Source organism: Peromyscus maniculatus, chromosome 6 (assembly GCF_049852395.1).
Source record: "Peromyscus maniculatus bairdii isolate BWxNUB_F1_BW_parent chromosome 6, HU_Pman_BW_mat_3.1, whole genome shotgun sequence".
In the NCBI taxonomy this organism is placed as follows: Eukaryota; Metazoa; Chordata; class Mammalia; order Rodentia; family Cricetidae; genus Peromyscus; species Peromyscus maniculatus.
Window position 1 is genome coordinate 89,130,340 of NC_134857.1, and position 20,364 is coordinate 89,150,703.

Sequence of the window (20,364 nt, forward strand, 5' to 3'; positions counted from 1 at the left end):
GGGAAGGCCGCACAGCCGCGGGCCGAGCGAGTCGATGAGTCGGCGCTGGAGCCCGGCGCGCGCGCACGGCGTCAGAGGTAGGCGGCCCGGCGTCTTCCGCGTCCGGGCTGGCCGCCGTCGCTCTGGGCGGGCAGGGTGACCGTCGAAGTGAGTGGGCGCGCTCCGGTGTGTCGGGGTGACCCGCGGGGGCTGCGTGGGAGGCGGTGCGGGAGGCGCCGGGCCGGCGTCGGGGCCTGGGCCTGTGGCGAGCCCCTGCTCAGTGTTAACGCGGGCAGATAGCTCCCGCCAGTCACTCCCCTGCCTCACCTTCCGTTGCCCTGTGAATACTGAGCGGCCTGGCCTAGGGAAAGAGCTTCTTGCTCGTGTTTTTTTTCTTTTTTTTTCCCTGAAAACTAGGCATAATCTGCAACAACTATTGGCTGCTAGAAAGTATATATATATATATATTTGTTAATGATCTAAAACTCCAAGTCTAATTTGAGTTTATAAAGTTCGGAGAGGGCGTAAGCGTGTGTGTTTATGATTGGGTTTGAAAACAAGTCAGGCTTTCTCCGTGACACTGAAGTATTTCTAATGTGTGCCCAGACACGTGATTCCCCGCGTCGTCTGGGCACACATTAGAAATGCAAATTCTCAGCCGGGCGGTGGTCTTTAGCCCTAGCACTCCGGAGGCGGATCTCTGAGTTCAAGGCCAGCCTAGTCTACTGAGTGAGTTCCAGGACAGCTAGGGCTACACAGAGAAACAGTTTCGAAAAACCAAAAAGAAGATGGTAAAAGCGGTAGAAACAGACAAGTCCACTGACAAGTCGTAGAGTAACACATGTTCTTTCGATAAACTAAACAACATACGATGTTTTTTGATGGTGTTTTGTTTTTTGAGCCAGTCTCTTTATGCAGCTCAAGCTAGCCCTAGGTCAGAAATTTCCTTTAAAAATAAGCTTGCAGCAGGTCTAGATGCAGCTTTGGAAGAAGTGCGAGATCGGTTCTATTTTTTTTTTTTCTTCAAAGAGTTCTAGCCTTAAGTTAATGAGCACAGGACTCTGACAGGAGGGCTTGGATTCCCATCTGAGTCTGTGTTTTCTTTCATACTCCTCCCCATCTTTTTTGATTTCCCAGCTCGTTCTGCGGTGGCATCTGACCCTCTGGTCTCCCATCATTTTAATCATTCTGTAGTCTTGGTTAACTCTGCACCTGCTGGCCATTATTGGAGAAAGATGGCTGGCAGGCTTCCAGTCACCTTCCTTCGTATAGTACCCTCTGCTTTGGTTTCTAAATCTCCACTACCTCCACCCTAACCTCCCTTGTTTATTTGAAAAAGTTTGTCTTCCTTCTCATTCGTGCTATTAATGAAGAAGGGATACAGGGTACCTTTCCTGAACATTGATTTTATAAACTCCCATCTTCTCAGAGCCTCAGTTCAGTTTATATACTCTCACCTACTTCTTAACTCTTTAGAATTAGGTCTTTCCCTAATTTTTAGTAAATGGTCAATGAATTAACTCATCCAATGACTTTTTCTCAGGCTTTACTGAATTTCTTTGAAATGCTGAATATGACTAATATTTGTTTCTTTCAACTAAGCCCCTCCTTGGTGTCTTTTTTTTTTAATTCCCTTTTTTTAATTTTCAGTGTTTATGGGTGTTTTGCCTGCATGCATGTCTGTGTACCATGTGCACCTTGTGCATGCTGTACCTGCTGAGGACAGAAGAAGGAGTCAGATCCCTGGGAACCATGTGGGTGCCAGTGCTTCTAACCACTGAGCCATCTCTCCAGCCCTTTTCTCGGTGTCTTCACTTTGCTTTTTTTTTTTCTTTCTTGCCTCTTCCTCTAGTTAAGTCCCCACGTTCTTCTGCATGTAGTTCTTTGAAGGCTGTTTCTTCTTCTTTTTTAGAAATAAGACAGTTATTCAGTTTTTCTGTCTCCAGAGTAGACCTAATTAATTGGATGAAGGTGTGTCCTGCTTGGTTTCTTCTGGGGCCTCTTGGCTTTTGTTGCCTGACTTTTTCTGACAAGACTTATTTAAATTTTTTAGTTATTTATGTATTTTATGTATGAGTGCTCTGCCTGCATGTATGCCTGAATGCCAGAAGAGGGCATCAGATCCCATTAGAGATAGATGGTTGTGAGCCACCTTGTGGTTGATGGGAATTGACGGTGCCATGTAAAAATTGCCTATATTTTAATGAGACCACTAAATGCATATGCATTTAGATGTGAATACCATTTTATTGCGTTTTTAACAAAGACTGCATCATGCATCCCAGGCTGGTCTCCAAGTCAGTATGTAGCTAAGGATCCTTAAACTTCGGATCCTCCTGCATCTACCTCCTAAGTGTGAGGATTACAGGTGAGCTATAATGCCTGGTTTATGAGGTGCTGGGAATTGAACCCAGGGCCTTGTACTTGCTAGTCAAGTGCTTTTAACTGAGCTACACCCCAAGACATTTTACTGGTTTGTTTTTTAACTTCATGTACATTCTTTGTGTTCTTTATCCAGAAAGTGTTAACTCTTGAAGGAGTTAATTTTTGTTAACCTAACAACTATGTAAAAACTAGTATTTCATTGCTTTCTTAAGAGCCTCGTTCAGGATGCTGTATTTGCTGCTCCTTTGTGGATGTCTTTTGCCAATAACTGGTTATGCTCATGATGATGACTGGATTGACCCCACAGATATGCTTAATTATGATGCCGCTTCAGGAACAATGAGAAAATCTCAGGTATTTATTCTTTAAGTGCACTGGTAAGACCCTATCCACCATGGTGGGAATAGTCCAGTTCTGTTGTGTTTTGTAAATGATTAGCAGTTGTGCAAGGTATTTTCTTGATACTTTTCCCCTTCCATGCTGGGGCCTGGACCTAGGGCCTTACGATGATAGACAAGCACTCACCCATCTGGTTATTTCTGTTTGGATTTGGATGTAATGCCCATCGAGGAGAGAGCCTGTTTAGTTTTGGTTCTTAGCGTGTATAGTTGATTCTTACTTCTTGGTGATTTGATGCAAGTGAAGAATTTAAGAAGCAAAGTCATAAAACGATAGTCAAGCTTGTAGTCTTTATTCACTGGAACCTGTTTTTACAACTCAAGCATAAAGAATAAAATCTCTGCTTTGATTTAGGTGAAATATGGTACATCTGAGAAAACGGAAGTGAACCCTGACTTGTCAAATGCCGAGGAATTATCAGACTGTTTGCACAGACTTGATTCTTTGACTCACAAGGTTTGATTATTTTTCCATTCACAAATTAAATATTACTTATTTTAAGTTATCGTGCTGGCTAGTTTTATGTCAACTTGACACAAGCTGAGGTCATCTGAGAGGAGGGAACCTCAATTGAGAAAATGCCTCCATAACATGGGGCTGTAGGCAAGCCTGTAGGGCATTTTCTTAATGAGTGATTGATGGGGAGGACCCAGCCCATTGTGGGTGGTGCCACCCCGGGCTGGTGGTCCTGGGTTCTATAAGAAAGCAGGCAGAGTAAACCAGCAAGTAGAACCTCTCCATGGCCTCTGCATCAGCTCCTGCTTCCTGGTTCCTGCCCTGTTTGAGTTCCTGCCCTGACTTCTTCAGTGATGAACTGTGACATGGAACAAAATAAACCCTTTCCTCCACAAGTTGCTTTGGACATGGTGTTTCATCACAGCAATAGTAACCCTAACTAAGACAGTTACTTGTTTTCTTGCCTTTGCTAATTTTTCTATTTGTAATGTTTCCGTGTTCTATACAATTAAATATTTTTATCGATATAATTTAGTTACATCTTGTTTTTAAAAACAGTACTTACTATTTTTGTAATAACATTTATTATAATTATTTGTGAGATTATAAAGTTGGTACAGGAATAGATTTATCATGATTGTCGTCACCTGCCATACTGCTGCGCCATTGATGATGTAGCAGGTGAGCAGATGAGTCAGTTGACTTATTAAAGGTTGTAACCGTTCTCCAAATGTAAAGGGTGGTTACAAGTTAGTGAGGATAGCTCTTCTTTCCAAGCTTGAAGAAATTTTTTGTTTTGTTTTTTGTTTGAGACAAGGTTTCTCTGTGTAGCTTTGCAGCTTGTACTGGAACTCACTTAGTAGCCCAGGCTGGGCTGGAACTCACAGAGATCCACCTCCCTCTGCGCCACCACTGCCCAGCTCTCTCTCTCTTTTTTAAATGCAGAGTTTATCTGAAAGGGAATAGAATGTTAAGGGATTGGAGTGTATCCTCTGGTCACTGTGCTAACCACTCTGTTGGTTGTGTGGACAGTTTCCATGGTTGCAGCATGGAAAAGCTTGGACCGGGGAGGGAGGTTTTCATGTGGTCCTTGAGGAGGTGCAGAGGTGCTGACGGTCCAAATAGCCCAGTGACGAGGATGAGGAGAAAAGATAGACGTGGATCTTCTATAGGTGAGGACAAGGGCAGTGAGTAGATAGAGTGAATGGGAGCTCTGTCCATCTGTGAGACAGTAAGAGTGTTAACTGAGGTCCACCTGTGTCCCGATCAAGCTCGGGGGCTTCTGTTTGCTTACTTGCTCTTTAGACATACGCACAGTAAATCCTATACATTGTCAAACAAAAAACAGCAACCAGGTGTTTGTCTTAATTCTGAGAGCATCACCAAGCTAGAATGTAGTTGTTTTGGTTTGCTTTTTTTTTTACTCTTTGGGGGCCCTCCACCCAGCTCCCAAATAAGTACATGTAGCATGAACCTTAAAAGGTCTTATTAATAAAAAACTCAGTGCCAGCTATTGGAGTAAATTCTGAAAGATCAGAGAAGCAGAACAAGCCATAGCTAACCTCACCTCACCAACTCCTCAGCTGATCTTATTTCCTCAAACTGGAAGCCTCTGAGTCATCTGAATGGATCTCAGCTAACTGCTGCTAAAAGCCTAAGAGCTTAACCAGGCTCTGGTTCCTGGTCCTCACGTCTTACCTACCTTTCTGCTTCCTGCTGTCACTTCCTGGGATTAAAGGCATGTGTCACTATGCCTGGCTGTTTCCAGTGTGGCTTTGAACTCAGATCCAGACGGATCTCTGCCTTCAGAATGCTAGGATTAAAGGTGTGAGTGTTACCATTTTCTGGCCTCTCTATCTATGGCTGTTCTGTTCTCTGACCCCAGATAAGTTTATTAGGGTGCACAATATATTGGGGAACACAGTATCATCACAAATACAGGAGACTTATTCTTTTTTTTTTTTTTCTCGAGACAGGGTTTCTCTGTGTTGCTTTGCGCCTTTCCTGGAGCTCACTTGGTAGCCCAGGCTGGCCTCGAACTCACAGAGATCCGCCTGGCTCTGCCTCCCGAGTGCTGGATTAAAGGCGTGCGCCACCACCGCCCAGCAGGGGAGACTTATTCTTTCTTTTGAATGCCCAGCCTTAGCTTGGCTTGTTTCTAGCCAGCTTTTCTAACTTAAATTATCTCATTTCTTTTTAACTACATTTTGCTTCTGGGCTTTTACCTTTCTTTATTCTATATGTCTTTCTTTCCTTCTTACTCCATGGCTGGCCTCTGGCGTTCTCCTCTCCTCCTTTTCTCTTTTTTTTTTTTTTCTCAAGCCTAGATTTCTCGTCCTATTTATTCCCTCTGCCTGGCAGCCCCACCTATCCCCCTCTCCTGCCTCGCTGTTGGCTCCTCAGCTCTTTATTAGACCATCAGGTGTTCTAGACAGACACAGTAACACAGCTTCACAGAGTTAAACAAATGCACCCTAAAAGAATGCAGCCCATCTTTGCATCATTAAACAAATGTTCCACAGCACAAATGAATGTAACACATCTTAAAATAATATTTCACAGCACTAGAACTTGACCTTCTCATTAGTCTTTAATGCTACTGACTTTATTGTCTGATTACAGGTTGATGACTGTGAAAAGAAGAAAATGAAAGATTATGAAAGTCAAAGTAATCCTGTTTTTAGGAGATACTTAAATAAGATTTTAATTGAAGCCGGCAAGCTTGGACTTGTAAGTGTTTGATGACATGATACTATTTATTGTAGTAGATACTCTGAGTATTTGTTTCACATAATATAAGAAGTTGTGCCATGCATGTGACACACATCTGTCATGTTAGCACTCAGGAGGTTGAGGCAGGAGAATTTCCAAGTTCTGGCCCAGCCTGTATCAAAACAAAAAAAAAAAGTGAAGTAATAAGCTTCACTGTGCTTTAACAGAAAATAAGCTGCTTCGCCTTTTCCTAAAAGCTGTTATACGAGACTGTAGGAACCAGCCAGCATCACAGTGGTGCCGGGGGAAGGTGAGCAGGGCAGACCATGCTGTTTTCCCTGCGCCCTGAGGACTAGCTCCATCAGCTCCACTGGGGTCGACTAGTGGACCTGAGGAGATGGGGAGATAGATAATCCTGTTGTAACCCTTCTTCTCATTTCCCTGTTCCCATACTTTATAGCCATAAAGTATAGAGTCACCATTTGAGGACAAGAAAAATGTGTTCTAAGTACTCTTTCTCTTTGCTGTTTATTGTGGTAGGTCCTTCTTTGTGGATTGTAGATCATGCACATGTGTTAGTTATGGTGGTGAGAGTTCCTGGTATTGTTTTGCGGTGCTGGAGAGCAAACCCAGGGCCTTGCACATGCTAGGTCATACATAGTGTTACCACCCGGCAGTAACCCTAGCTCCAGTTTTCTATATATTTGTTTGTTTGTACATTATTTCATCTTTTTTAGAATCATTGTTTCAGTTTGGGGAATCAAGACGTGATGAAAACTTATAATTTTGCATTTTATGTTATACTTATAAAGCTCATTTTTACACTCATCTTAGCCAGAAGCTGAGAAGTGTATTCAAAGCTCATTTGTAGACCCATGAGGGTATTTTGGTTAATGTCACCAGCATTGGTCTAGGGGTCGGAGACAGACTTTTGTTTGATCTGGCCATGCCTTCCAGCCATCAAAAGCAGGCCACAGGTTTAACTTCTTGTTTGTTTTTGCGACAAAATCCTATGTGGTCCATAAAGATCGGAAATAGGCATGTCATCCTTTTGCAAGGTTTGTAGAAATCTCTCCATCACTCCAATTGTAATAATATGGGCAGCCAGAGCGAGCACAGGAGATTCCTATTTGTAGTATTAGGCAGTCTTTTCTCAGTATAACAAAACACCTGAGATAGTTAACAAAGAAAGGCCCCTGAGTTCATAGTGTTTGCCTGGCTTATACAAAGCCTTGGCTTCCATCCTTAGCACCCCATAAACCAGGCATTGGCTTGCATGCCTGCAATCCCCGAATTCAGGAGGTAGAAGCAGGAGGATCAGAATTTCAAAGTCATCCATGGCTACATAGCAAGTTCAAGGCCAGTCTGGGATACCCTGTCTCAAAAACAGAAAACAAACAAAAATCTAAAACAACAACAACAACAACAAAGAGAGAAGTTTGTTTGGCTTGTGACTCTGGACACTCCAGTCCGAGACTTGGCCTTCAGTAGGCGTGGCAGATGTTCATGGCTAGAAGCATGTGGTGGGTTGTACTTATTCATGTCATGGCTAGGAAGCAAAAGGAACGGAGAGAGGAGCACTGGACCCATAATTCCTCTCAGGGACATGTTCCTAACTTCCTCCCACTGAGTCCTACCTCCTAAAGGTCCGACCATATCCCTATAGTGGTGCCCTGGGCTTCAAGCCCTTAGCACATGGACCGTTGGGCGACATTGGACATTCAGACTATAAAACCTGGGTGTCCTGGCACACGCCTGTAATCCCTGTGCTCAGGAGGCTAAAGCAGGGGAACACTGGTTGGAGGCCATTCTGGGTTTCTTTTTTTTTTTTTTTTTTTTTTGAGACAGAGTTTCTCTGTGTAGCTTTGCGCCTTTCTTGGCTCTCGCTCTGTAGACCAGGCTGGCCTCGAACTCACAAAGATCCGCCTGCCTCTGCCTCCCAAGTGCTGGGATTAAAGGTGTGCGCCACCACCGCCCTGCACCATTCTGGGTTTCTTAACAAGACTCTGTCTCGAACTAAAATCGAAATTATATATCAACTGGTCAATGAATGTCAGTTGCGTACAGTGATTTCTCTGAGTGAACTTGCACTAGTAAAGAGATAGTGTTTTCTTTTTTAAGGAAACACATTTTTCTTTTTAAATAATTTTTAAATGTTTATTTGACTTACTGTAAGTTTTAGGCTATCTGAAAATTGTGTCAGCAAATGGAACTCATAAATGGAATCATAAAGATACAGTCTGTCTTTATTCTTTGCAGTTCTCATGTCTGTGAATTTATCTATTCACTAAAATTTGTCTCATCAAAATCAATACTTGGTGATTTTTAAAAATTGCTCATTTTTTAAAGTGTGTGTGTGTGTGTGTGTGTGTGTGTGTGTGTGTGTGTTCACAATGGGAAGGCCAGAGATCAGTTTGGGGTGTCGTCCTCAGTCATTCTCCACCCTGTTTTCTGAGGCGAAGTCTCTAACTGAGCTGGAGCTCAGCAGTTGGGCACGACTAGCCGGCCAGCAGGCCCCAGGGTCCTGTCTCACGTCCCGGGTAAGACTGCGGGTTTGCACCGCCACAGCTGGCTTTAATGTGGATGCTGGATCTGAACTCAGGCTCTTGTCCTTGCAGAGCAAGCGCTTTTCCACTGGGCCGTCTCACCATCCCTACTTGAGCTGTTTCTGTGGTCATTGTACATGAGCCAGTGCTGGAGAATGAATGAATGGATGGATGGATGATGGATGAAGGAATGGAAAATCGGAGCTAAGGTTACTGCCCAGTGGTAACACTATGGCCTAGCATGTGCAAGGTCCTGGGTTTGCTAAGGCAGGGTAAGGCAACAAAGCTTGGCCACTTTGTTTCAGGTCCAGTACTGCAGATTATGTTTTTATTCCTGCAGTTTAGTGTGGCCTATTACATGCTACAATTTCCACACTTCAGGGTAGGGAGGGATTTCTTTATTTAAGGTAATTTCATCATTTGGAATGGCTCCCAGATGTGAAGTACCACATACTGTCCCTAATGCAAGCAGCCCATGACGTGCCCCACAGAAAAAAAAACATGTCATACAAACTTCATCCAGATGAATTACAGGACTGTTGGCCATGTGTTCAGTGGTTACGAGTCACCAATATTTCTAGTTAAGGTGTCAACAGAGACAAAGTTACACACTGATCAGTTGACAGGTGTTGAGACCAGGGGTGCACAGGCACCTAACCCTGTGTTTCTTGTAGGACTGTGGGACAGCACTTTCCAGTGGCTTTGTAGAGCCCGTGTACTTCACACAGAGAGACCAACTGCTGCCTTAGTGAAGGTAGCTTTGTTTTAGAAGTCGGCCATGTTTTTAGTGCTTTTTACATGGATTTGGGTTTCATGCTCACCTCTGAGAAGTATATAATATACTTATGAAATATCACGAATTAATACACTTTTTTTTTAAGTCGTGCTGGCACCTAGAACTATTTACACCTTATTGAGTTCCAAAGTGTTTTTTATTTTTTGAGATAAGGTCTCAGTATGTAGCCCAGGCTAACCCTGAACTTGAAGTTCTTTGCATCCTCCTCCTGAGAGCTGGGATTGGAGGTGTGTGAAATCATATTTGGCCCAAACTCCTTTTAAACTTAATGTCTCGTTGAATAATGTAATAATATATTTCTGTTGTTTGTCTTTGGTAACTGATGCAGCCTGATGAAAACCAAGTTGATATGCATTACGATGCCGAGATTCTCCTTACCAGACAAACACTACTGGAGATACAGAAGTTCCTCCGTGGAGAAGAGTGGAAGCCAGGCGCCTTGGATGATGCGTTAAGTGATATTTTAATCAACTTTAAGTGTCATGACTCAGCAGCATGGAAGTGGCGATTTGAAGACTCCTTTGGAGTGGACCCGTACAATGTGTTTATGGTAAGATGAGATGAGAAGCTTCTGTTGAGAAAATACTTCCAAAATGCCAACACAGTTGAGATCTTAGATCCTCATTAGAGGATGAATAAGCAGTGAAGTTGTTCAAAGAATTCTGTTTGAGTCTGGTTCTTCTAAGGCTGTTTAAAAATGACATTCATTCATTTGGTGTGCATACTATGTGTGTATGAGGGTGTGTGCAGCGGTCAGAGGACAACTTGTGGGATTTAGTCCCTGTTTCTGCTGTGTGGGTCCTGGGGTTGAACTCAACTCATCAGGATTGATGGCGAGCGCAGTAACCTGCTGAGCTGCCTCCCTGGCCAAGTCTAGCCTTTTTTTTTTTTAAACTGGTCTCTGGGGTTTTTTTGGTGGGGAAGACACTTAGCGATGTCTCTGATTCCCATTCTGTTTCTAAGGTACTCTTGTGTCTGCTCTGCATTGTGGCCTTGGTGGCTACGGAGTTGTGGACGTACGTTCGCTGGTACACGCAGCTGAGACGAGTTTTTATCATCAGTTTTCTCTTCAGCTTGGGATGGAATTGGATCTATCTGTATAAGGTATTAAGTTTGGGGCTTGTTGTTTTTTGTTTGTTTTTTAGTTAAATGTAAATTCATAGTAACTGGAGACTAATCCACTATCCACACTTAGAGCAGTCTTGCCTCAGATATGGTTGAAGACAGTGATTGGATTATCAGTAGTGGGAATAAATAAATTGGTAATTATCAGCCACATGTGGTTTAGGAGGTCTGAGGAAAAGTAGTTCTACTTTTTATCACCTGCTTACTGTTGGCCATCACAGAGCAAAATGGACATGTTTTAGAAACTCAATTTGGGAAATGAGCTTTTATCCTATTAGAAATGACACCAAAATTATGATAGAAAATATTAACTCTAAAAATTAGGCTTTTGATTATAAAAGTTAGGTATGTTCACTGTAGAGAAATTAGAAAACAAAGATACAGGCCAACTAACTTTTAAAACTGACTTATAGTCTTAGTACCTAGAAATAATCATTGTTCAATTTTTATCCACTTTTTTGAGAAAGGGTCTCCATAATAGACTAGGCTAGCCTTGAACTCAGCTCTACCTGCCTTGCAGGTGCTGGGATTAGAAGCATATGCCACAACATCTGGCCTGTTGATATTTTTGAGGTATTTTTTTTCCGACATCTTAATTATCTTTCAAAATTGTCATAAGGTTGTAGAAATTTAAAAGGACTACTGTTAACAGAGTAGTATAATCCCTGAAGGGACATTTTAATTTCAGTCTTGCTGACATTGAGTTCTTCTGATGAGATCGGGGTTACATTTCCTTTACCCTGTGGTCCTGAAACAAATCTCTTACACACTAGCACATAGGTCTTGGTGGAGTGTTTGTTACTTTAGTGAGTCCCCCTGGGAAAGTGGTTTTATGAAAACTGTACACCTGCCCCGGGATGAATGGGTCTGGAGACCCCTCCTCTGGGGTAGCACTTGAATATAAGCTGTGTGTAGCCTCTCAGTACTCGAAATCATCTCTGAGTCCCTTACACCTAATACAGTTTACGTGCTGGGGAGATGGCTGGACATGATTAATGCCTGTGCAGTCTTTTCAGCCCGTTATTGGATAGTAGTCATTTCTGTTAAACCCACCCAGAGGAAAACACCATTTTATCTTGAATTGTTTATATTTTCAGTCATGGCATGAACTATATCTGAATTCCTTTTCAAAATAGTCTTGCCAGGCAGTGGTGGCAAATGCCTTTTAATCACTTGGGAGGCATTGGGAAGCAGAGGCAGGTGGATCTCTGTGAGGTGGAGGCCAGCCTGGTCTACAGAGTGAGTTTCAGGACAGCCAGGGCTACACAGAGAAACCCTGTCCTATAAAACAGCAACAACAAAAAGTCTCATAAAGAAGTTTTCCTTCATCATAATTATGTACAAAGCTAGTATGAGGCATTATATTTACTATTTTTTTAAACCTTTTTATTGAATTAAGACTGTTTTTTGGGGCTGGAGAGATGGCTCAGAGGTTAAGAGCACTGGCTGCTTTTCCAGAGGACCTGAGTTCAATTCCCAGCAACCACATGGTGGCTCACAACCATCTATAATGGGATCTGGTGCCCTCTTCTGGTGTCCAAGCATACATGCAGGCAGAACACTGTACATAATAAATACATAAATCTTTAAAAAGAAAAAAGACTGCTTTTCTAGCTGGGTGTGGTAATGCACACCTGTAATCCCAGTGCTTGGGGGTAGAAGCAAGAGGATCAGGAGTTCAGAGTCATCTCCAGCTACCATGGTAAGGCCATCCTGGAATATAAAAGACTTTGTCTCAAAAAAAAAAAAAGTACTTTTCCATGAGCTGAAAATAACCAGTCCTTACAAATGTTGTTTTTCTTAATGTAGGCTGGATGTAGTGGTATGTGTCTTTAATCCCAGCTTTAGTGAGGCAGAGGCAGGAGGACAGCCTGGTCTACAGAGTGAGTTTCAGGCCATCCAGTGAAACTGGTCTCAAAACATTTAAAAAGCTTTACAAAAAGCAACATTAAAGTCTTGCTTGTATAAATGATAGCGAAAGTGTTGGGATAAATCTTGTGGGATGCGCAGGCCAGGCCTTCACTGTCGGCTTTCTTTCTTTATCTCTCTTCGTTCTGGTCAGGTAGCTTTTGCTCAGCATCAGGCCAACGTTGCCAAGATGGCGCCATTGGATGATGTGTGTGTTGAGAAGCTGGATTGGACTGGAAGTCTCTGGGGTAAGGTTTTTTTTTTTATTTGTCACTTATAAGTAATTTATCATTTTTATTTTTTATTTATAAGTAGAATTTCTGAGAATGAGGGATAAAAAACAAAATCCACCAGTAATGACAAAATGATGGAATGCCAGACGAGTCTTCCCATGACTGTCTTTGTGTGAGAAGAACGTGGACAGGGTGCATGCGGTAGGGCTGGGGAGAGACGGGCAGCAAGCCAGCTACTCCGGAGGCTCACGAGTTGAGGCGAGCTCAGCAGCTTAGCAAGACCCGATCCCAAGATGAAAGGGACGGGATATAGTTCTGTGTTAGACTCTTGCCCATCTTGTGAAACACCCTAGGTTTTATTCCTTTTTCAAAAACAAAACAAAAGCAAGAAAACATACATTCTTAAGTTCCAACAGTAGTGACGTACTGAGCGCATCTCAGGTCACAGGAAAGGCAGCAGCTGTGTACCTGTGGTTTGCATGTCTTCAGTCTCCTGCAGTAGACTGAAGGATCCCAGACTCCCTTTTCATCACCTGGCCCATAGCATTTTCTAGGTCCTTAGCAGAAGTTTACTAAAAGTGAGTAAATGTATAGCTCAAATAGGAGCTGTTTAAGCTTTAATCTCCTTAGATTGACATAAACTATTATTTTATAGCTTTCCTACAATTTAGTTTTGTTTTTTAACTAAGTGAAAGTTTGCTTTTTATCTTTCCAGATTTTGTAAAAATTCTCACTAGTGTTGAGCACTGTAACTGTTGAATTCTAGACTAGAATGGTTTATTGTTCAGAGACACTTTAAACACAAGTCTGCAGTGACCGACACAGGTAGATTCTCAGTGGATTCTACAAGTAGGTCCCAGAATTAACTTAAAAATTTTTTCTTTAGATTTTTTATTTAATGTGTTTAGTATTTTGCCTGCATGTATTTTTGTGTACCACATGTGTGCCTGATGCCCAAAGAGTTCAGAAGAAGGCATCGGATCCCCTGGACTGGAGTTAATGGGCGCTGGACTGGAGTTAATGGGCGCTGAGACCTGCATTGGTATTAGCGAGACCTGAGTACTGGTACTCTCCACCACCGAGCCCGTCCAGCCCGTCCCCCTTTCCAGCTGTGGGGTTGAACCAGTTCAGCGTGGCTTCAGGGGACAGCGGGCGCCTCTAGTGCAGGCCGGTTTCCAGGCATGCAGAGGCTGCGTCAGAACAATCAGGAGACTGGTCTGCCGGAAACCTTGGTCAGGGTGGACTTTTTAAAGTGAAATTTACCCAGATCATTAGATTAGGAGGTATTTTCCCCCAGTTACAACATTTCATACAGCTACCACAGTACATACACCATTGAGCCAGGATATTAACCGACCGACTAGTTTTACTCACATGTCTCAGTTTTACTTATGTTTATTTGTGTGTATAAAAAATTATTTACCCTTTGGAAATCTAAGATTATTTTTTTGTCTTCATAAAATTTGTCAAATTTGAATGGATTTTGAAAATATGATTTTGGACTTGATATGAAATAATTAACATTACAGAGAGTCTATTTAAATATAAAACAACTCAAAATTTACTAGTGGGTGGGCAAGGATGATCAAAACCAAAATAATCTTAATAGTGAATGAAATGCAACTTTGTTTTTCTTAATTGTTTTGTCTGTTTCTCTACATAGAGTGGTTTAGAAGTTCATGGACCTATAAGGATGACCCATGCCAAAAGTACTATGAGCTCTTATTAATCAACCCTATTTGGTTGGTCCCGCCAACAAAGGTATAGACTATATTTTGTAATAATAACAGTATCACACATTCTTTGCCTTTATAAAGGATTGACAGGGTTCATAATAAACCTTCCTCCTATGGAAACAATACTTCCATTAGACAGTGGTTTTCAAATTTCGCTGGGCGTGGTGGCACACCTACAATCCTGGCACTTGGGAGGCAGAGGTGGGAGGACAGAGGTCGAGGCCTGGTGGCTTAGTTTGAGCTGTAGGAGAGACCCGCTCTCAGAACACACATTTGCACACATAAACACGTGCATCTCAGTTTGTGTCGTTTGAGCTCTATGCACAGTGACATTTCACGTGTGGATGTCTCGTCTTTGGAGTTAAGTTGCTCTGGTCTTTGGTTTCAGGCCCTGGCCGTTACATTCACGAACTTTGTGACAGAACCATTAAAGCACATTGGAAAAGGAACGGGTGAATTCATTAAAGCCCTCATGAAGGAGATCCCGGTGCTCCTGCAGATTCCTGTGCTGGTGATTATAGCATTGGCTGTCCTGGTTAGTACATGAGCCCGACTGCTGATCGTTAACAAGACTCTGATTTATGAGAAAGAAGGCAATTTAAAACCATTAGACTTCTTTGGATTAGTAATACTGTGCTCAGAGGTATAAGGTGATTTTTAATGAGTTAAGACTTTATAGATTCCTCTAATCAGTAGTTCTTGTGGTTCGTAGGCACCATAGCAATGATTTAGAATAATTTCTTTTTAACTTTAACTTGAACACTCGGGAAGTTGGTCAATTGATTCCGCTGGAGAGAAATGAGCTTTTATTCCAGTCTGAGTTTGCAGAACAGAACAGAAGGGGGGTGTGGAGGAGTGGGTGTGGGTACTGAAAAGCAGTTTAGGGGGTGGTCCAAGAAGAGATATTTACTAAGAATACTGCTCGTGGTCTCCCACAGTTGGTTCATTATCCTGTTGTTGATGGCCATGGCCTTCCCAAAGCACTTGCTGTTTGAATCAAAAATGAAGACCCCGGGGATTTGGAGTTTACAATGCTGTGTGCACTGACTGAATTGTTCTTTTGGGTTTTGCCTTGGTGTGTGATTGATTATGAAAGTCGGGGGTTAATAATCTTCATCATTTGCCCTGTATGAGTATGAATAGAAACATGAGCAATGATCAGGCTTTGAAATTTGAATTTCTAGAACTCTCTGATTTAAATTTCTAGGTCTAAGAATAATCTTGTTATGTATTCAAAGTGTGTCCAGCTGATTGAAATGTTTACTTAATATTGAGTTATTTAGTACATTTCATTGGTTGCTTTGGCCTCTATTAGTCTAAAGAAGTTAACATTTTATGTCCACAGTACTAAGGCGGTTTTGTTAAATCCTGAATAAATAGCTCCTGCTTCATTCTCTGTCAGTTACGAAATCCTCAGGATGTCTTTTTCCTTACAGAGCTTCTGCTATGGTGCTGGAAGGTCATTCCCCATGCTGAGACACTTGGGTGGTCCTGAAAGAGAAGCTCCCCGGGCCCTTGAGCCAGATGGCAGACGCCGGCTGAAGGAGCCTGACTATAGACTCCAGGGTGGAGCAGGTGATGCAGACTTCTCTTACAGGGGCCCAGCTGGCTCCATCGAGCAAGGCCCCTATGACAAAACGCATGTGTGTAAAAGAGATGTGTTGAGACAGAGAGACGTTGATAGGAGATTTCACACTGGCAACAAGAGCCCCGAAGTGCTCCGGGCATTTGACTTACCTGACACAGAGGCGCCAGAGCATCCACAAGTGGTACCCAGCGTAAGTCAGCAACCGTTTGTTTATTCCGCTGCCTGTTCACTCTGGGCCCAAGAGCTTCTTACAGATGTGTGTTTATTCTTTACCCTCCGTCATTAAGTCACCAGTGGATGATGAGTTATTTTATTCTCTCTCACTTCAGTCACCGGTCTGGCGGCCTCAGAAAGTGAGGTTTACCTTTTATGTTAAATACGATTTATCCGTATTCATTACAACAGGTGGTAGGTATTTCCTGTGAAAACAAACAGGAAGCCAGCCAGTGAGTCTGACTGACACTTCTGCTTTTGACAAGGTAGAGAGAAGGCCTCCCCGAGGGCCTAAGAGTGCTAGTGGACTGCCTGCGGAGCTCTGATGGCCCCACCTGGAGAGCGGGTGGGCAGGGATTAGAAGCTCTGCTTTCCCTGTCTCTTCCCAGAATCCCTATCGATTCTGCAATGTTCAAGAAAGCAATAGCTTGGTTGGCAGGACTGGACTTTTACCTGCAAGATGACGAGTTCTTCATGTAGCCTGTACTTCAGATGTAATACTCTTGTACCCGGTCTGATTCATTCCCACGCTGAAGTGTGGGTTCCTATGGGAGCAGTCTTTGTGTTTTTCTCCTTCTATATTCTATAACTTAAAACTTAAATATTTATGAGATGATTGTTCTCACCAGGCAGAAAGAGGCAGCATCACTGGTAGCCACTCCTTGGCCTCTCCTAAGCAGGGTCAGTAGACCACCTACAGTACCTTAAGTATTGCATTCCTCCATTCGCAGTTCTGTGAGGCTTAGTGCTGTAATTACGATGCAGCTCTAGAACCAGGATTTTAAAATGTTGGAGCACACTGCAGTAGATTGGGGTAAGAATTGACAATGAAACCTTCCTATTTTATTAAATAGTTAAAGTACAACTCTGTATTTTAAAGCATAAATCGTCCATCGTGAATACCAACCTCAAAGAGACCAGTGGACTCCCAGGAGAAAGCACCTCAACAGAACACAGCCAGTCTGCCGAGGCTGTCTCCAGCCAAGTTGCAGGGACTGCGGAAGGCTTGCCCACAGCGGAGAAGGCCCCGCTGAAGCTAGACTCTGCATGCAGCCCACAGGGAGGTGCCACACTCAGCCCAGGAGCTGCAGCATGCGGGACTGATCCTGTCAGCAGCCCGTGTGGCTAAGAAACATGAAGTCATCTTTGAAGTCTGTAAAGTATTAACTCTTCATCCTTCCCTAAAAATACGTTGAAACTTACTACAAAGCTGCCAACTTTAATAATTTTACAGACCAGTAGAATCTCTTAGCTATTAAGATGTATCTCCTAATTTTAGGTTTTAGGGTTTTGGACGTTTTCATATGAATGCTATGGCGATCATCACTGTCACGCAGTCGCCTTAATCACAGTGTGTTTTTGTTAACAAAGCGTCTGTTAGCTGGGGGAAGGGCCTGTGAAACCTAGTTACTCAGAGTTGTTGATTTTGATTTAGATTCAGTGTTTCCATTGCAAAGGGTTTTTAATGCAGGCTGGCAACTGCCTCAGCCCCAGAGTGTCGATCCATGTGATCCATGTGATCCATGTTCAGGTAGGCCACCTGCAGAACAATGGGACCTGCTGGTTACCAGGCTTCCTTGTCACACATTTTACGTTAGGTCTCACTAGGACAACCTGAGGATGGTCTGGTTCTATCAGTATTTCAGTTTCACACTTTACCGGTGACTCTGACAATGGCTTCATTCTCTACCATGAGGTGCTGGTTTTATAAAGACCCAGTTCCCATGTTCAGAACCTAGCAATTGATGCTAGTCAGTTTTTATTATGGTGAACCATAATGTCTTGGCCAAATGCAATTATGGTTTTCAGAGAGCTGTAGATAGGGAACGATGTATTACCTGTGGATAGATTGTCAATCATTTTTTAAATCAACATTTTGTGATTTTAAGATGCATTCTCCATTTTAAACCTTAAAAAGCATATTATATATTTTTGTACAAGTCCCTAGTTATCAGTCTTTTATAGCATAACTATTGGTTTTTTTAAAGGGACATAAAGGAGTTGGTATTGTCATTTACAATGTTTGAATTTCAGCTAGAAACTGTTGAGAAAGCTGTAAGTACAAGAGACTCTAGAAATGACAGGAATCTAGCTGTGGCTTCTTTTATGGACACTGGGGTGTCCTTTGTTGTAACCATGTCCACACTGCACATTTTATTCAGCTGCTTTCCAAACAACGATACCACTCAAGTAAGTCTTGAAATTATCGCAAGGACATTCAGAGCAGTTGACTTTGATTTTTTTTACATACAAATGTATGCTATTCCCCCATTTTTCATACTTGGGTATCTAAAAAACTAATTTTATTATGTCAGCATTACTTATTTAGTATTTCTTCAGGAAGGTAAAAATTCTCCCTTCCAAAACAAAAGGATTTTGCATTAAGACAGTCCTGTAGCAGACATGTACCCAATGGATGAAAGGATGCATGTAGCTTTAGACTTTGAACATCTGTGCATAAAAGCAGTTATCTCTGGACTGGACCCATTCACCCTAACTGGTAAATGCACTCCCAAAGTGGGAACTGTCCTTTGAGGTCTGGTATGAGTCTAAAGAGAAATACCTCCTGTAACAGATGTTCCTGAGAGGAAAGGCAGTACTGTTAGCACTACTGATTGTTTTTAATCCAAAAATGAATACTTAAAAATATTTACAGTCTAAAAAAAAAAAAAAACCTTTACAACCTCATCTTTGTATTTTCCTTACAGATCCCCATTTGGGAATGGAGTCTCCTTTGACAGCTAGCAAAGCGGCATGCTGTTGAGTGGTTACAGCAGTTCAGGAAGACTTGACTAAAGCAGGGGGACATGTCCAGGCCAGTGTACTGCAGGAAAGAGAGAAGGCGTGTCCCACTTGACTAGCAAGGGTTTGTCACTGGGGTTAAAGCATATTGTAACTGGCTTTTAAGAAACTAAGAACAGGGTAGGTAGCTGTTAAAAGCACTTTTTAAAATGGAATAAATGTTGAATGCTTACAGGGTCTTAAGAACCACTGTGAACACAAAATAAACACTTATTTTTACATTATTTTGATCTGGTATGTAGTCTTTGCTTTCTTAAATGAATTTTCTTATAAGAAAAAGTATCTGTCAAAAAAGCACTACCTTATAAAGGCCTGTTAGTAGATTGGATGAGGCAAGGTCTAAGGATGGCTGAGGGCCGTGCCTGCGAGCTCATGTGACTTTTCTTGTGTTCTCTGCTTATACAGTTTGCATTTTTAACCAAACCACACGCTTTTCTGGTTTTCCCAACAGTAAGTCTATATAGCAGTATTATATAAAGAGACAAATAGCCCAAAGCATGCTAAAAGTAGTTTATTTCTTATTTCCCCCACTGGCTCTGCCTAAAAATATATTGAATATAGTTTTCTTAAAGAAACTAGAATTTTATGACTTTCTGACTATTTTTCATCTTCTTTACATAGGACATTTACATTATTTTCAATAAACAATGCAATCCACTATATTCAAGGGTAAGTGTAAAAAAGTCATTGTCAATTAGATCCTTAAAAAAATGACCTCAGTAAGAGGACTGAATTCTAATGTAAGGTTCATTTAAATTCCTAGTTTACAAATGCTAGTCAAGGAATCTAATAAGTAAGTTTGCTGGAGCACCAACAGGACATTGTGCCCTGAAACAAACGTCTACAAGAATGTCAGTTCCTGAGCACCTCAGCAATTCTACCCTAAAGATATGGTACCTCCAGTGCTGTACAGTTGCCTCCTCAGGAAAAAGGTTGAGTTTCCCTGCAGTCTTCCGAAGGGAACTAGTCGTCTTTAGTAGGAAATACCACAGCGTCTAGTGCTTTGCTAGTTACTTTCCTGAATGCCTAAATTCCAACAAAGCATTATTTTGCAAAAGTTCCTTTAGTCCAAACTCAGTGTCCCTGTTTGGATCTCTCTGCAAAAGAACTCTTTGTTCATCCATTCTTTTAGCTTGAGAGCGTAAAATGAGGCTAAAAAAGTCTTCATCGGGGACGGTTGGCCCTTTTGTGGCAGCAGGTGGTGGAGCACATCTTTGATCGTCTAATCTGGACCCCTAAAGACGGAGAGAAATGAAAACAATGACGGGGGGACAGTGCCAAGCTGTCGTGTCTGTCAGCCACAAGCTCCATCTGTAAGCATTTCTTGTGGCCTTTTCCAGACTTGGTGGATGAGAATATACAGTATTGGGTAGAAACGGGCCTCAAGTCTGTCATTCCATCACAGTTGGTCACAAGCCATCAGACACTGAAATGCAAGGGCAGCTCTCCAGGTGTGAGCTGTCGGTAATAACTGCCCAGCCGCTAC

At 42.3% G+C, this 20,364-nt stretch overlaps 2 protein-coding genes across 17 annotated transcripts in view; one reads left to right on the forward strand and one right to left on the reverse strand.

The window, feature by feature from the left end:
• Window positions 1–19,102, forward strand: Clcc1 (chloride channel CLIC like 1). Of its 10 annotated transcripts, none has more exons than XM_042279752.2 (12): window positions 2–77; window positions 2,577–2,718; window positions 3,118–3,219; window positions 5,842–5,949; window positions 9,602–9,823; window positions 10,237–10,377; window positions 12,461–12,554; window positions 14,203–14,300; window positions 14,664–14,810; window positions 15,712–16,053; window positions 16,957–17,231; window positions 18,785–19,102. In XM_042279752.2, exons 2-11 carry the CDS (start codon window positions 2,590–2,592, stop codon window positions 17,203–17,205), a joined length of 1,632 nt encoding a protein of 543 aa, XP_042135686.1. In that variant the 5' UTR covers window positions 2–77; window positions 2,577–2,589; the 3' UTR covers window positions 17,206–17,231; window positions 18,785–19,102. The 10 variants fall into 10 exon arrangements, with proteins under 10 accessions (XP_076430968.1, XP_042135686.1, XP_042135688.1 ...); XM_042279754.2 differs by having other exon boundaries at window positions 16,957–17,227; XM_076574849.1 differs by having other exon boundaries at window positions 37–147; window positions 16,957–17,227.
• Window positions 19,103–19,373: 271 nt separating this feature from the next.
• Gpsm2 (G protein signaling modulator 2) overlaps window positions 19,374–20,364 on the reverse strand; it is a 58,955-nt gene continuing 57,964 nt past the window's right edge. For all 7 annotated transcript variants that reach the window (XM_042279741.2, XM_076574833.1, XM_015998131.3 and 4 more), the window contains one exon: window positions 19,374–20,113. In XM_042279741.2, coding sequence (XP_042135675.1) covers window positions 19,889–20,113 — 225 coding nt within the window. In that variant the 3' untranslated portion in view covers window positions 19,374–19,888. The remainder of the gene's footprint in view (window positions 20,114–20,364) is intronic.